This window comes from Brassica napus, chromosome A3, assembly GCF_020379485.1.
Source record: "Brassica napus cultivar Da-Ae chromosome A3, Da-Ae, whole genome shotgun sequence".
Lineage (NCBI taxonomy): Eukaryota > Viridiplantae > Streptophyta > Magnoliopsida > Brassicales > Brassicaceae > Brassica > Brassica napus.
The window spans coordinates 21,771,759-21,786,026 of record NC_063436.1 but is presented as its reverse complement, the minus strand read 5'-3'; the positions used below and the strand labels follow the sequence as shown (position 1 = coordinate 21,786,026).

At 41.2% G+C, this 14,268-nt stretch overlaps 2 protein-coding genes across 2 annotated transcripts; both read left to right on the top strand.

Annotated features, from left to right (window-relative positions):
- Positions 1 to 7,914: 7,914 nt before the first annotated feature.
- Positions 7,915 to 10,948, top strand: LOC106444278. Its single transcript, XM_013885769.3, has 8 exons — positions 7,915 to 8,088; positions 8,817 to 8,902; positions 9,077 to 9,546; positions 9,637 to 9,760; positions 9,926 to 10,156; positions 10,224 to 10,348; positions 10,446 to 10,591; positions 10,757 to 10,948. Exons 1-8 carry the CDS (start codon positions 8,086 to 8,088, stop codon positions 10,781 to 10,783), a joined length of 1,212 nt encoding a protein of 403 aa, XP_013741223.1. The 5' UTR covers positions 7,915 to 8,085; the 3' UTR covers positions 10,784 to 10,948.
- Positions 10,949 to 11,784: 836 nt separating this feature from the next.
- On the top strand, positions 11,785 to 13,328 carry LOC106444279. The gene is made up of 5 exons (XM_013885771.3): positions 11,785 to 12,005; positions 12,315 to 12,406; positions 12,492 to 12,766; positions 12,906 to 13,103; positions 13,194 to 13,328. Exons 1-4 carry the CDS (start codon positions 11,925 to 11,927, stop codon positions 13,076 to 13,078), a joined length of 621 nt encoding a protein of 206 aa, XP_013741225.1. The 5' UTR covers positions 11,785 to 11,924; the 3' UTR covers positions 13,079 to 13,103; positions 13,194 to 13,328.
- The last annotated feature ends 940 nt before the right edge of the window (positions 13,329 to 14,268 follow it).

Here is a 14,268-nt window from a genome sequence, read left to right as displayed (position 1 = left end):
CAAGAGCCTTTTTTTTTTTAAAAAAACCCATTAAACTAGAGATTGAACGGTTTCTGGAGCAATGATCACGATGCAGAGGAACGTAGGGGTGGAGGAGGAAACGACTACGCCAGCCATTGCTGCATGAGAGAAGAAGCTACTGCAGGGTTTGAATCTCTTAGAGAAGAGATCCTATCTGTGATCTGCCTCACTAAGGTCCGCGAGACACTTTCTGGTGTCCGGAAAGTCTGTCGATGCAAACGGCCGTTTCTCTCTGTCCAAGTCCAGTAGATGCAAGCCTGCCAGCAGAGACGAAGCAGAGTTCCCGTCAACGAATTTCTGCTCTGCGCCTGAAGTTGTCCCAATACACAATCCCACGACCTTTCTGGCTGAAATCCACATCGCGAGGCTAAGGTTCCCCAAATACTCCAGGCATAATGACAGTCAAAGAAGAGATGGTTACGACTTTCTGGAAAACAGTTGCAGAGAACACATGTAGGAGACGTTTGGAGACCCCAGCCCAAGATTCTGTCCTTAGTCGGACAGCGATTCAGTACAAATAACCAAGCCAAGAAGTTATGTCTAGGGATTCCACCTTTGTTCCAAACAGAGTAGAGCCAAGATACTAAGGTTCCTGCATCACAGAGTTGTTCGTAAACAATGCCTGTACTATAAGTGGAACTCTTTTTTCCATCCACTTCCCATTCATAGTAATCTTGTGAATCGGTGAGAGTAGTGGCTGTGAGTAGAACATGGATGTTAACGAGATTCTCTGACCTTGCAGGTGGAATTCGCCAGTGATTACCTCGATGTAGTGAAGCTAGTGTCGCATCTAAAGGAATACCCAGGCCCGAGTCTCCATTGATGCCCAAGTATGATCGCAAGTCTCCATAGGGTGACCAATTATCAGTCCAGAACCTGCAGGACCGACCATTCTCTACACGCAGCTTGATCCAACCATACAAGGACTGGCTCAGTTTAAGAAGCTTATTAACCTGCCAAGAGAAGCGTCTGCTCGGGGCTGTGATCCAAAGGTTACTTAAGCAGCCATCTATTACCTCCTCCTTGAACCAAGCAACCCATACTGATCCCGCTTGAAAGAACAATAACCATATTAACTTCAGACAGCACGCCTTGTTCCACACTTTAAAGTTTTTTATTCCTAAGCCTCCTTCCCGCTTCGGTTTAGTTACAAGGTCCCATGACACTCTCGCTGAATGATGTTCTTCTATGTCCCCTTTCCAAAGGAAAACACCACATAAGGAGTTGATGCGCTTCACACAAGCTTGAGGTAGGATGAAAGTGGAGCACCAAAACGTCATGATGCCAGTAATGACCGTTTTGATCAGCAGTAGCCGACCAGCAAATGATAGAGATTTGGTACTCCAAGATGACAACCTGCTTTTTATCTGTTGCATCAGGACCTCGCAGTGGAGCATTGACAGTTTTTTTGTGCATAAAGGAACACCGAGATACCGAACCGGCAAAGCACCCATAGGCATGCCTGTTGAGAATTGGATAAGGTCTGTTTCAGCAGTGGTGAGGCCTGATGCGAAGAAGGAAGACTTTTGCACACTCACGGCTAGACCAGAACGAAGCTCAAACTCGCGTAGTACTTGAAGCACGGCTTGGACAGAGCTGAGAGAACCATCTATAAAGATAAGCAAATCATCAGCAAAACATAAATGAGTAAGTTTAGAGCCTTCGCATTTCTGATGATAGTTGAATTTCATGTCTCTAGCAGCCTGGTTGAGCATGAAGGAGAGAACGTTCATGGCAATTACGAACAGATAAGGCGAAAGAGGATCTCCCTGACGAAGCCCCCTAGTACCTTTGAAGTAGCCATTTACATATCCGTTGTAACCCACAGTGAAGTTCGTGTGACAGATGCAAGCTCTTAGCCACCGCAGAAGCTGAGTAGGAACGTCTATAGCTTGAAGGCAAGAGAACAAGAAAGGCCATGATAAGGTATCAAAGGCCTTTGCTATGTCTACTTTTATTGTGATCCTCTTTGGCTCAGTGTTCTTATGGTAACCTTGAACCAGCTCTCCAGCCAATGATGTATTCTCAACCAATAATCTCCCTTTCACGAAGGCGGTCTGATTCGGGACGATCAAATCTGCTAGGATTGGCTTCAGTCTCTTAACAAGTAGGCGTGAGACCACCTTATAAATTGTATTCAGACAGGAGATAGGCCGGTATTCCGTGATCAGAGATGCGCCAGGGTGTTTTGGGATCAGAGAAAGTATGGTTGCGTTTGTGGATGCAGGCATGAAGGAGCTGATGAAGAAGTGACGGATTGATTCAGTGACTTCACCACCTAAGATGTTCCAAGAAGCTTTGTAAAACCCAGAAGTGAGCCCGTCAGGTCCGGGCGCCTTGTTCTGATTGAGCTTGAACATGACTGATCTTATCTCATCAGCTGTGGGCAACGCGGTCATTTGAGCAGCGAGTTCTGAGGGGCAGGCGAAGTCTGTCAAAGAGTGGAACCATTGCGTAGTGGAGAGCACTCCCAATACAGGCGCAGGGGATGGTCCGAGTATTTGTTGGAAGTGAGTAACGGCATGGACGCTCATCTGGATGGGGTCTGATATTATGACACCTGAAGAAAGTAAGAAGGATCGTATGAAATTGAAATTCATCCGTGTTTGGACCATCCTAAAGAAGAAGGTGGTATTCTGATCCCCTTCCTTTAACCAGTTGACTCTTGAGCGTTGTCTGAAGTAACTCTCCTCTATGCCTCGTAGGAAGTTCCAGGTTTGTAGTGCTTGTTTCTCCATTTCAAAGAGATGAGTGGAAGGAGCATTCAGGGCTTGTATCTGCACATCTAAAAGTAAACGGTTAGCTTCACTCACTCTCACTTGTATTTGTGAAAAATTCTCTCGATTTAAGTGTTTCAAGTCACTCTTTATCTGTTTTTGTTTCCAGTACAAAGCAGTAAGGTTCCAAACAGTGTCTCCGGCCTGTGTCCACGCATCGATCACAACCTGGTTGAAGCTTGGGTGTTTGGTTAGGTAATTATAGAACTTGAAAGGGCGGTTTCCAGCGGCTGGGATTTTTGTGGCTAGGTCCAGGGTACAAGGGCAATGGTCTGAAGTTAGGGTAGGGTGAAAGAAGGCTGAGCAATTGGGGAATAAGGTGAGAACCGGGTTATTGATCAGAAGCCTGTCGAGTTTTTTGGTGATAGGATCTTCTGGTCGATGATTAGACCAAGTAAACAGAGATCCCTGGAACCGCAAATCATATATCCCCATTTGAGTGAAGCAGTCTCGGAGTTCAACCATATCACTTGTGAGAGAGCTAACTTCAGGAAGGGAATGTTCAGCAGGGTGGATGATTTGGTTGAAGTCCCCTCCTAGAATCCAAGGTACCGTGTCCAAGGAGTAGGTTTGATATAAGCTTAGAAGCTCCACCCAAAGATCATTTCGGTCTGCTCTCTCATTTTCTGCGTAGATAGCAGTGAACACAAATTGAGGGGAGCCAGGAAGCTTTACTTCACAAGTAACAGACTGTCTAGATTGCTGCAGGACTCTGACCGCCACCGTGTCTTTCCAGATGAGTATAATCCGTCCGTCTGCATCTTTCGAGTGGTTAGAGGTAAAGTTCCAGCCTCTGCAAACCTTGCTCATCACGTAGTTTAAGTTATGGTCCTTGATGTGTGTCTCCAAAATAGCTCCAAAAAGTGGCTGATAGGTAGATAACCAATTAGATAATGGCTTATGCTTATCCGGGTCATTTAGACCACGGACATTCCAAAAAATAGTTTACTATACATAGGGATTAGTCAATGGTCTCTTCATGGGGAAGAGAACCATCAGGATCCAAAACAGTAAAAGGGTTAGAAGAATGGTTTACAAAAGAGGGAGCAGGAAGAGCTAGGGGGAGGGAATTAGATGAAGAGATGGTGGAAAAGTAGGATAGCTGGGCGGTGAAGGAGGGGAAAGGTTTTTGGTCAGGGTCAGGGCGGGGCCGTTTTAAGGAAGGGGTAAGGAAGGTGTCTGGTGGGCTTGGAGGGGTAGAAGGGATGATAGAAGTTAGTGGCGAAGTCAAAGGCTTGGGGACATGGGCTAGAGCAGGAGAAGGAGGGAAATTTTTCCGTGGGGTTTGAAAGGAAGTGGCAAAGGTTGCTGGTTTGGGAGGGAGGTTTACTTCAGGTTGGAAGAAGGAGGAGGAGGAGGTGGAGGCAGAGGCATGGGTGGAACCTGAAGCTGAATGGGGCGGGAGATTTGAAGTAGAATGAGCGACAGTAGGAGCGACAGAAGGAGCAGCAACATTTTTTCCTTTTTGGGAAGCTGATGGTGCATTTTGCGCCTTCTTTGCAGGAGTTTCCGAAGATTTCGGTGCTGGCGGTGCTTGGAGACAGTTTCTAGACACATGACCGAGTTCTTTGCAGTAGGTACAAGTCGGTGGAACCCAAGGATAAGTCACCTGAACCTCTACAACTTCACCACTTTGTCGCACAAACTCTACAACACTCGGAAGGGGTTTTGTGAGGTTGACAGCGACTTTAACATGTGAGAGTGTAAGACTCACCAAGTTTTTTGTAAAGTCATCCGTCTCTTTTGGTTCGCCCACAAGTCCTGCAACCAAACTCAATCCTTGTTGGTGACGGAGATCCAGAGGAACACCTGTTAAATGCGCCCAAATTTGGATCGATTCAAGGTTAGGTGGCGAAGTCGAAGCAGAGGAGGACCATTGCACTGCCTGAAACATGGAGTCGCCCACATACCAAGCAGATTTCTCTAGTATTTTTTGTCTGAGATAATCAGAAGGTATCCTCACCAACATGGACCGTGATAATGGATTCATGTGGATCTCGACTCGCTTTCCTTTACCCCACATATGGCTTAAAACACTCTGTATTTGGGTGTAGGGGGGAGTCTTTCCGTTGAAGTAACAGATTATAAAATCCTTGTGGATTTCAGCACCTATTTGGAATACACTATCAGGAATGAGAACTCGAGGAACGCCTTTCTCTGACAATGTGACCGGAGCTAGACGTTTCAGGGACTTATCCTCTTGTTTCCGAATCTTTTCTAGCAGGGGGGAACTTGAGGCAGTCGGTTGATTAGGGGGGTTATCTTGAGTGGGCTCAGCTGTAGTTGGTGGGGCTTTTTTAGTGGGAGGGTTTACGGTAGGAAGGGTTGTAGTGGATTTACGGTCAGTTGCTGGAGGCGGGTCTGCAGAAGCGCTAACAGGATTAGGGTTCACTGTAGCAAAGGGGTTTTTTTCAGAATTGAGGGTAAAGTTTGAGGTTGCAGCAGATAACGGTTTGGAAAGAGACGCAGTTGTTTGGTGAGGAAGGTTAGAAGATGGGCTTGAAGCTTTATTGGTTTGGATTGGGGATGAGTGCTTTGGTTGGAGAATTTTGAAGTTCACGGGGAAAGAGATTCCAGATCTGGGATCAGTAGGTTTAGAGGAGCCAGTTAGTACAGGAGCTGGTGAGAAGGAATTGGGACCAGCAACAGTTTTGGGGGTGGAAGACTTCACCGCAGGCCAAGTAGGTCTGGCAGTTTGCGATGAGGCTCGGGTGGATTTGGGAGAGGCGGAGGAGAGGGGGGGGAAATCGGGGTCAGGGGGGTCTGGGGGGATGAGGGGGAAGGGGCTGGAGCTGTCACCAGAGGTGAGATGCGACGGAGACAGGCCGGAGACACCGTTGGATGGGAACCAGGGGTTCACCATTACTGTTTGAGAGCTTCTTTCGTCTTTTTTGCAAATGTTGCATAGTTACCAAACATATCTTTATTTCTACTTTTGAAAATAATTTGAAAACGTTAAGAAAGTTTCGAGTCTTCTTCTTGACACGACATCTCTTACTCTCTTCCAAAACGTTCAGCCCTCATGTGTTCTTGTCACGATCTTATCGCACGCTCACTCCTCTGATCCCGTATAACGTATACGACAGACAAAGAGGACAAGCACAGTACAGGTGTGAGGAATCCCCTTTATGCCCTCTATCTTTTTTATCGACTGACAAAGATCATGCACATGAGCTTCACGTGTTCTTCATATTTGCATTTTGGGTTTGAACCCTCTGTTCTACTTAGAGTCTCTTGACACGTCCCGTATAGAGATGTGTTTACCCATTCCGTACAGCGGCGGATTAGTTATCGAGCGGATCACAACGGGCCTATCCCGCGCGGACTGCATCTTCAAAATGGCGACCCAAACCCATACCGCATAATATATAGGCTTTCACGGGCCGTCCCGGGGGACGCTTTCTTAGCAAACCGCTTGTGCTACAGCTTCTTTCATGAATGTTCAAATAAAAGAGTTGTGTAAGAGAAATGAAGAGAGCTCATTAAGCTTCACTAAAACCTTATCAAAATAAATACCACAAAGTTCTGTTTGTGCTTGCGTTCTTGAGTTAAAATCCTTCTTTTGTTATCAACATAAGCTTTTGTTAAATTTGAATCTGATTGAATTGTTGTCTTTGTAATAATTTGGCTCAAGTGTTGTATGTCTTCATCAAACCATCTCTCTTTTTAATTATTCGGATTGCAAAAAAATTCGTGAATCACTTTGCCAAATTATACAAGTGACGTGATATAAAACTAATTTTTTTCATAAACAACACCATTGGTAACCAAATTTAATTTAAGAAAAACACCACTTCACACTACTAGAAATAAAATCAATCAACTTAAACAAGAAATATCACATTGTAATAAAGCAATTCATAGTTGTGTGTAATAAAAAGAGAAAACCAAACCAAAACACCACCAAAGCTCGAATCGTCGTCGCTGGAGCTAGTGTCGTCATCGCCGGAACTCGAATCATCATCACCGAACTCGAATCATTATCATCAGAACTCCTTATGTATTTTAGGGAAAAAGTCACAAGAATAGTTTTCTTCTTACTCTCTACCTCGTTTTTTTAGGTAAAAGAAAACATGAAAAAAGCCCAGTCCCGCAAAGACCCATTCTGCGAGGCCCGCAAATTTACGGTTTTAGAAAACTTCATCCCAATACCGTTTTACAACAGTTTTTTACAGACCAAGTTCGAGTTCTAGATCCATGATTGTCATCTCTAGTCTCGTACGTTGGTAGACTCATTGTATACTTCTCGCATACTCCAAATATCGAATCATAGACTCCAAATATCGAATCATAGGGTAAATTGTCGCATTATGCAAAAGCGTATATATACTCACATGCCTTTTTTTTTTACAGAGTTACTTGTTATATCAAACATATTTACTATTAACAAAAGTTAATAATAAAAAGTTATAGCAAATATTTAGATTTGGAAGTCTCCTATACACCACTCATTTTTCAGGCAGTAGTGTATTTGGTGTGGAAGGAAAGGAACCAGAGAATTCATTCAGCTTTGGAGAAGCCGCCAGGTACTCTTATTAGAGAAGTTCAGCAGATAGTGAGACTCAGATTGGATCTTCTGACCCGTAGACAGATTATTCCTTCGGGACAGAACTCATTGCTGGCAACATGGTTCTTGTCCTTTGATTTTTGAAGCAGAAGCTCTTGGTGGAGTTAGGAGTTAAGTTAAGAGTAGTGGCTTTAGATTTGGTCGGGCCTGTTAGTTTGCTTTATTTTACAGGGCCTTCCCTGCACTATTGTATAAAGTTAAGATGAATAAAGATCCAGTTTCTAAAAAAAAAAAAAAAAAAAAAAAAAAGACTATATAGCATTTTTGGAATAAAATCCAAAAAAAAAATGGAATATATGCAGCTAGTCAAACTAGTGAAGAAAAAGTAGAGAGAGTAGAAAAGAGTGTCACGTCGATATCTGATAGGCTAGCAGAAGAAGAAGAAAATCTGCTCAAAGATCACCAATCAATCAATATCTCATGATTTACTTACATATGGGGTTTCATGTAAGTTCCAAGAAAACAAGGGTCCGTTTTTCATTTAAGTGAAAGGTTTGGGCAGTTATTGCAAATTATCTATTTTAAATGTATTTCTTCTTCCGTGTGACTTTTTTTTTTTTAATTCCACCCAGTCTCTCTCTATCTCACTGGTCCCTCAAGTCCCCCACCTTCCTCCTTCAACACGCTTTCTCTCTCTAAAACCCCTTTCTTCACTCTAAAGTTCCAAACTTTCCTTCTGGTTTTCTCATATTAGGGCTTTTCTCAGCTCACAGCGGCAGTATGGTATGTTGAATCACTCTCTCTGTCTTTACCTGACCTCGTCTGCTCTGCTTTCGTTGTGTGTGTGTTTCAGCCGTTATATGCTTACTGGCTTACGTAATTCGCAAGCAAGGAAAGTTGAGAACTACTTCGTCTATTGATTTAATAAAGTTCGTCTCTTTTGTGTATGAACTGATTATGAGTTTCTACCTGCATTTTGACATCACGCGTTTTGGCACTGTTACTCAAATCATGAGTGTAATGTTTTCAATCTAGGGTTTTTTTAATTTTTTTTTTTTGCTACTTATAGTAAACACGTAAATGTCTCGTCTTGATCAATGGGTTTCCTCTTGATTCCCTAAAGGATTGATTTTTATTTTTTTTGTTTTGTTCTGAGTGAGCTTTCCTCTCCTGTTTGACATGCGTTCTGACTCGATCGAGACTGTGAAAAGTAATCATGGCTTTGCTTTGCTTTGCTTTGCTGAGTTGGGAATCATGGCTTGCCTCTCTCGTTTTGAGTCTCTTGTTTGTAATGCAGTGCTTGATTTTAGTCTTACTGTCCATGGTTATACATTACACTTGGTCCAGTGATGCATAAACATGAGCTAACGAGTCTTTACAATGTTTTCGTTTTAAGGAATCACTAGTTTATTCCTAAATGGTAGTTAACGAAGAAGAATAGAGTTGTATTGCTTTACCTATGCATCTTTGGTTTGCTGATGGGTTCTCTTTTACTTCAAATCATAATGTAGAGGCCAATTTGTGAAACATGTGGAAACCAAGGATGGAAAGGACTGCTTGTGACTTGCTCTAAATGCCGTATAGCCTGTGAACACCGGTGAGAAGTGTTTTCATATTCTGACTGTTGTTGCTGTGGATTTTGACGTCTATAATATTAGCTTTTGGATTACAGTCCTATCTCAGTTATATTATGTTCTACATTTAGCTTTGTAACGGCTGTTTTTAATATCTGATCCCTAAATTCATTTTTTTTAAATCTTTGCTTTCCTAGTTACTGCATGGATAAAGTTTCATTTGAGGCCTCAGTAGATTTTGTATGTGCTGATTGTTCGAAGAGGCCTGTTCAAAACAGATTATCTACAGCGTCCATCAAAGCAGCACCCTCTAGGATTCAAAAGGGCAAAGCGAGGGTTGAATCTTCAAATCCAGTTCCCAGATGGAAAAAGATTCCTGAATCATCGAAAATGAGGTTAATCTCGCCGGAGGAAGTCAGAAAACTTTCATCCAGTGGGGGCAATAACTCAACTTTCAAAGTGCCAAAACCTGTTCCAGCTCGTTCTCCAACGGGTTTAACAAAGCTTGCTTGCTTTCCAAGATCTAGGAGTCTGAGTTCTACAGTTGTGGCTCGCAAAACCAATCACATGCTCCTTCCTCCACCTAAAAGGGCTGAGTCTCCTAGGCCTTTGCAGATTCGTTCAGGAGTCATGCAACAATCTTCTAAACGACAAGCAGTAGTAGAAGGTGGGTCTCATTTGACTCTTCTCTTGAGGCCTAAGATCCTAAACTTTTCTCACTGAAGATTGAAATAACATTTCTTTTTGGCTTTTCAAGGGTCAAAGCTGAAAGTTGGTGGTGGAGTCAAAGATCTTGGTTCAAAAGAGATATGCAGATCAATCCTATCAGAAAAGCTCTTGCAGTTACTTCCACATCGACCAGCTTTGCCCCCTATTTGGAAGTGAGTTACGTAATCACTTCAAACCTATGTCTTCTTTTGCCTAGATATGCTGTTTTGTTAGAAGCTTCCATCATATCAGTCTCTCGTTATAGTTAGGGTTTGTTACATTGCTGAAGATGTGCGTATTTTAAAAAAAATAACTATAACTCTATGCCATTAAACCAGGGGACGTATTGTAGATTCTGCTACACCATCAGAGTTTAACGGCGTGTTTTGGGCACAGCCGGCTTCTGTAATCCGCAAGAAGGCTTACAATCTTTCAAAGACGATTCCTGTCGTACTCAAGGTCGAATTGGTCCCAATAGGCAGTCTTTTGAATGATTTGTTTGCCAATAGAAAGCCAGCGCTTTCAGATGTCGAGATGTACATTTTCCCAGATGATAAGAACACAATAAGGTATCCTTTTCTAGAGCAGACGAGTTAAAGTAATTGTGATCGCACAAACTTAAGGCTTTTTTTTCAGGTTTAAGGAGGAACATGCTTATCTATTTGAGACCATGAAGAGACGCAATGCTATGATCAGAATCAACGTCAAGGACAAGCCGTTCCTGATATTCTCTTCGAAAGTGCTGGACAAGTCCTCTCAAAGTAAAGCCTAATGCATTCTTCTTTCATCTTACTCTTTCTTTTGTGTGTTATTCACATTGGTTATAAGAATGAATAATGCTTGTTTTGTGTTTGTCAGTTATCATTGAGATGCAGAAGAAAACAAAGAACTTCCTTTGGGGGGTCTTTCTCGTGACGAAAAAGTCATTAGCACTCGTTCCTGGAACTTCTAATCAAGCTGCTCAACGTTTTGATGCTGGAGATGTGGTTGACAATACCGCTAAAGTATGCATACTACCTTCTCCTCTTTGTTTTCTAAGTCAAAAGCCCTTTAATTATTGTAGATTCATTTTGGCTAGAAAGCATCATATACATCTTCAAGTGCTTGTTCTTGACTCTGACGTAGTGTGTTTTGCTTTTTTGTTTTTTCATCTGCTCTGGTGAAATCAGCGTCAGTACAGGAGGGAGAGAGTTTGATCGATGCATCTTATCTCAAGAAAATTGGTAATTACTAATAGCTTTGTTTGCTACTGTCTGAATGTGTGTTCTTGTTTGTTGTAATAAGAAGTAATAAAGTCAGGCCTTGTTGTTGTTACTTTCACCTCAATGATAGTTTTAATGTAGATTTTGTGAGTACTGAAACTGTTCTGTTGTTTACTCCATTAACACAGTAGTACCATAACAGGCAATTTCTTTAAAGCAAACAAATAAGTACCATTACTGGTATATTTATTAGCAATACTTTAGGGCTTCTCTTTACAATATATATCAGCCAAACCAGAATGAAAGTGTCACTCTTCATACCGGCCATGGCCAAATTGACAGCAACCTTATGTCTCAATCCTCATGTTCTTATCAACAATTTTGATCAATCTTGCAGCCCCTTGGATGGGGTTTCGCCATGTCGACAAGAGTTTCCTTTTAAAATGGTTTTTTTTCTTGGGTCACAAGTCAGTTTACTAGCTATAAGTGAGATTAGACTTCTTTAATGGTTCTTCTCCGAAGCTATGACTAACTTGTTTTGGTTACAAAAACTGATATATGCTCTGGAGATAGTCTTATGTATAAAACTTCATGAGTTCCTCATAAGTTAAAACCAATGTCTAATTAATGGCATATCTCTCAAATGTTATTAGGGGAGATATGGATTCTACATGTCACGAGTTAGTATGTAAACAAGACAACATGTAGTCCAATATGCAAACAACATGTTAAAGATAAGTTAGTTGTATAATTGATATACAAATATTTTGTAGACTGGTGGTAACCATCATGATTTGTGAGAAAATTATTGACATATTTAATTTCATTTAACCAAGATTAACAATGATTCTGAAAACTTGAAACTATTTAGATAATTTAATTTATAGATAATTTTGATAAACTTTAAATTTTAGATAAATTAATAATTAAATAAGTTTATACCAGGATCCAGCGAATTAAGATTTAGAAAAATCAATTAAATATTTTTTATTTTTATTTTTTTTAACATGGTCCTTTCGGTTTATATGATGAAATCAAGATTTGAGTTTTAGGGTTCTTTAGGGAAACTGCATCTTTTTTTTTTTCCGTCGTTTCCACATCGGAACCACGTTTCGAGGCCACTGAAGAGCCTTCGATGGAAATAAGAAACGGAAACAAAGATAAATCCGAAAGCTCGTCTCTTTCCTCAAAGAAAGCAATGCAAGAAGAATCGAAAGTAAAAGCTTAAAAATCTTGTCTTTACTAGTTTGCTTGCAATTCTTGATCTTGGTTTGGTGATTCTTGGATTCTTTTGGTTTTAAATTTAATTTGATTGGCATATATAAACATGTGTGTTCAAGACTTGTGATTTGTGACTGCTTGTTGTGTTTCTTGATTTTCACACTTTTCTTGAAATCGGGAAACTTATAACTGTTTCATGACTTGTTAGTTAGTGTTGTTGATTCAGATTGTAATAGTTCAGTTGCCACTGCTCCTTTGCTTATCGTCTGATGAATGATTTGCTATTTTGTTGCGTTATGCATAGGAGGAGGAGGAGCCTTGTGAGATATGTGGAAGTGTGGGCATTGCTGGTTTGATGATGATATGTTTCAAGTGCAGACATACACGCGAGCATACGTAAGTAAATGATGCTCTGACCAAACAAAACCAACTTCTTATAATTGGTTTAATGGCTATTCCGTTTTGTGTCTTTTTTTTCCAGTTATTGCGCAAGGGTGGTACTATCACCTGTCCGTGACATTTGGCTATGTGAAGCGTGCCGGTTACCATCTCGCGTATTGTTCATATCGCATGAGGATCTAATGGATTCAGAAACCGCTGTTGCTGGTCCAAAGAACACTAGCAACTCAAGAGTAGATGATCGTGGAACTGCTAAACTAAGAGCTAATGATATGGAAGAAGTTGTAGATACCCATGAGGCATCAACAAGAGTGATGCATCTACCTACACAACCACAACCACATACACGTCCACTAGGTGATGAAACCTATCTTCTCTGTTGATCAAAATATAGGATCTGCCTTTCTTTATGTCCATATCCTTTTATTAGTCTACTAATCTAAGTGCTTGAAGGACTGAGTCTTTAATTACAAGGTTCTGGTTTTAATTTATGCAGCTAAAGAAACTTTGTCATCTCAAAACAAGGAGCAGCACCAACCAACTCAGTCCTTTCCTAAAAAACGCAGGACGATTCGAGTGATGGGCAAACACCTTTCACAGTCACATGGTGGGACTCTGATCTCTCCTCTGGATCAATCTTTAACAGGAGTGCGTGCCTCACCAAAGTGAAAACCAAGAACGCCTCAGCTGATGGGTAAAGCTCCTTAAAGACATTATGTCAAGTGTTTCCAATCCATTGAGTGAATTTTTGTTAAATCTTCAAAATTTGATGGTCTTGTTGCAGGTACAGAAGCAAGGATTAGTACATATAGGTCGCATCTTGTGTGTATATATATTTTTCCATTTGATTGTGATACAGTAGTTTTTTATTCTTGGATCACAAGTTACTCTTAAGAGTGAGATTGCACTTCTTTGGTTATCAATTTGAGCCGCACTCAAACGTATATTCTTCCTCTTCCTTGTTACCTGTCTCTGTTCTTGCTACCATGCTCGCTGAAGCACTCACTGGGATGAAAAAGACACTTAGTTTAAAGTTGTTTTGTTTAGACGAGTTAATTAAAAGGCAGCATATTATTCTTTTTCTTCACTTTATTTAAAATTTGGTTTATTGTGAATTTATAGCTACGTCTGTATCCCTTAAGGACTAAGGACCCATACCCATTGCAATCTGACCAAAGCTTTGCTGAACAAATTAAAGGAAAATGTGAACCTTAAGGTGCGTTGATGACACCAACACGTTTGACTCATTAATCGATGTTACCAAATATAGAAACCTACGTCTGCCTTTTTCTTGCATAGTTGGGACCAGTTGGTGGTAAACCACAATATTCTTAATTACTCCATTTCAAATTTCATATTTGTTTAGTGTAGAATACAACAATACTATTCAAACTTTAAAATACAATAGTATAGAAACAAATTTTTTTTTTTTTTTTTTTTTTTGACAGCAAGAACATTTACAGACTCATATAGACTCCGTAAACCATAGTGGCAACTCTGCATCCATGTGTATGACGAACGACGGTTGTATCCGAGCACTGCGTGCCAAACGATCCGCCATTTTATTGTCCGTCCTCGAAACATGAACAATTTCTGAGTTGATGAAGCTTCTTCTCAAAAGCTTGATATCCTCCAGGTAACTTCCAAATGCTGGCCATTCCTCTGGTTCTGAAACCATCTTCACCAGTTGAGAACAATCCGTTGCAAATGTGACCTGATATTGTCTTAAGTTTTTCATACATTCCATTGCCCAAGTCAATGCCTCTATCTCCGCATGAAGAGGTGATAAACTTGCCCTTACATTCCTTGCCCCTAACAAACCCTCAAACCCTGGAAGGGTACTGAGCCAACCTTGTCCT

What these genes read in the sequence shown, in the direction of transcription:
- LOC106444278 (XM_013885769.3), top strand. An exon ending in GCTTTGCCCCCTATTTGGAA is followed by an intron (nt 9,761 to 9,925) that starts GTGAGTTACGTA and finishes CCATTAAACCAG; the next exon opens with GGGACGTATTGTAGATTCTG. An exon ending in TGGTTGACAATACCGCTAAA is followed by an intron (nt 10,592 to 10,756) that starts GTATGCATACTA and finishes TGGTGAAATCAG; the next exon opens with CGTCAGTACAGGAGGGAGAG.
- LOC106444279 (XM_013885771.3), top strand. Translation starts at nt 11,925, where the DNA reads ATGGAAATAAGAAACGGAAACAAAGATAAATCCGAAAGCTCGTCTCTT. An exon ending in CAATGCAAGAAGAATCGAAA is followed by an intron (nt 12,006 to 12,314) that starts GTAAAAGCTTAA and finishes CGTTATGCATAG; the next exon opens with GAGGAGGAGGAGCCTTGTGA. An exon ending in ACCACATACACGTCCACTAG is followed by an intron (nt 12,767 to 12,905) that starts GTGATGAAACCT and finishes TAATTTATGCAG; the next exon opens with CTAAAGAAACTTTGTCATCT.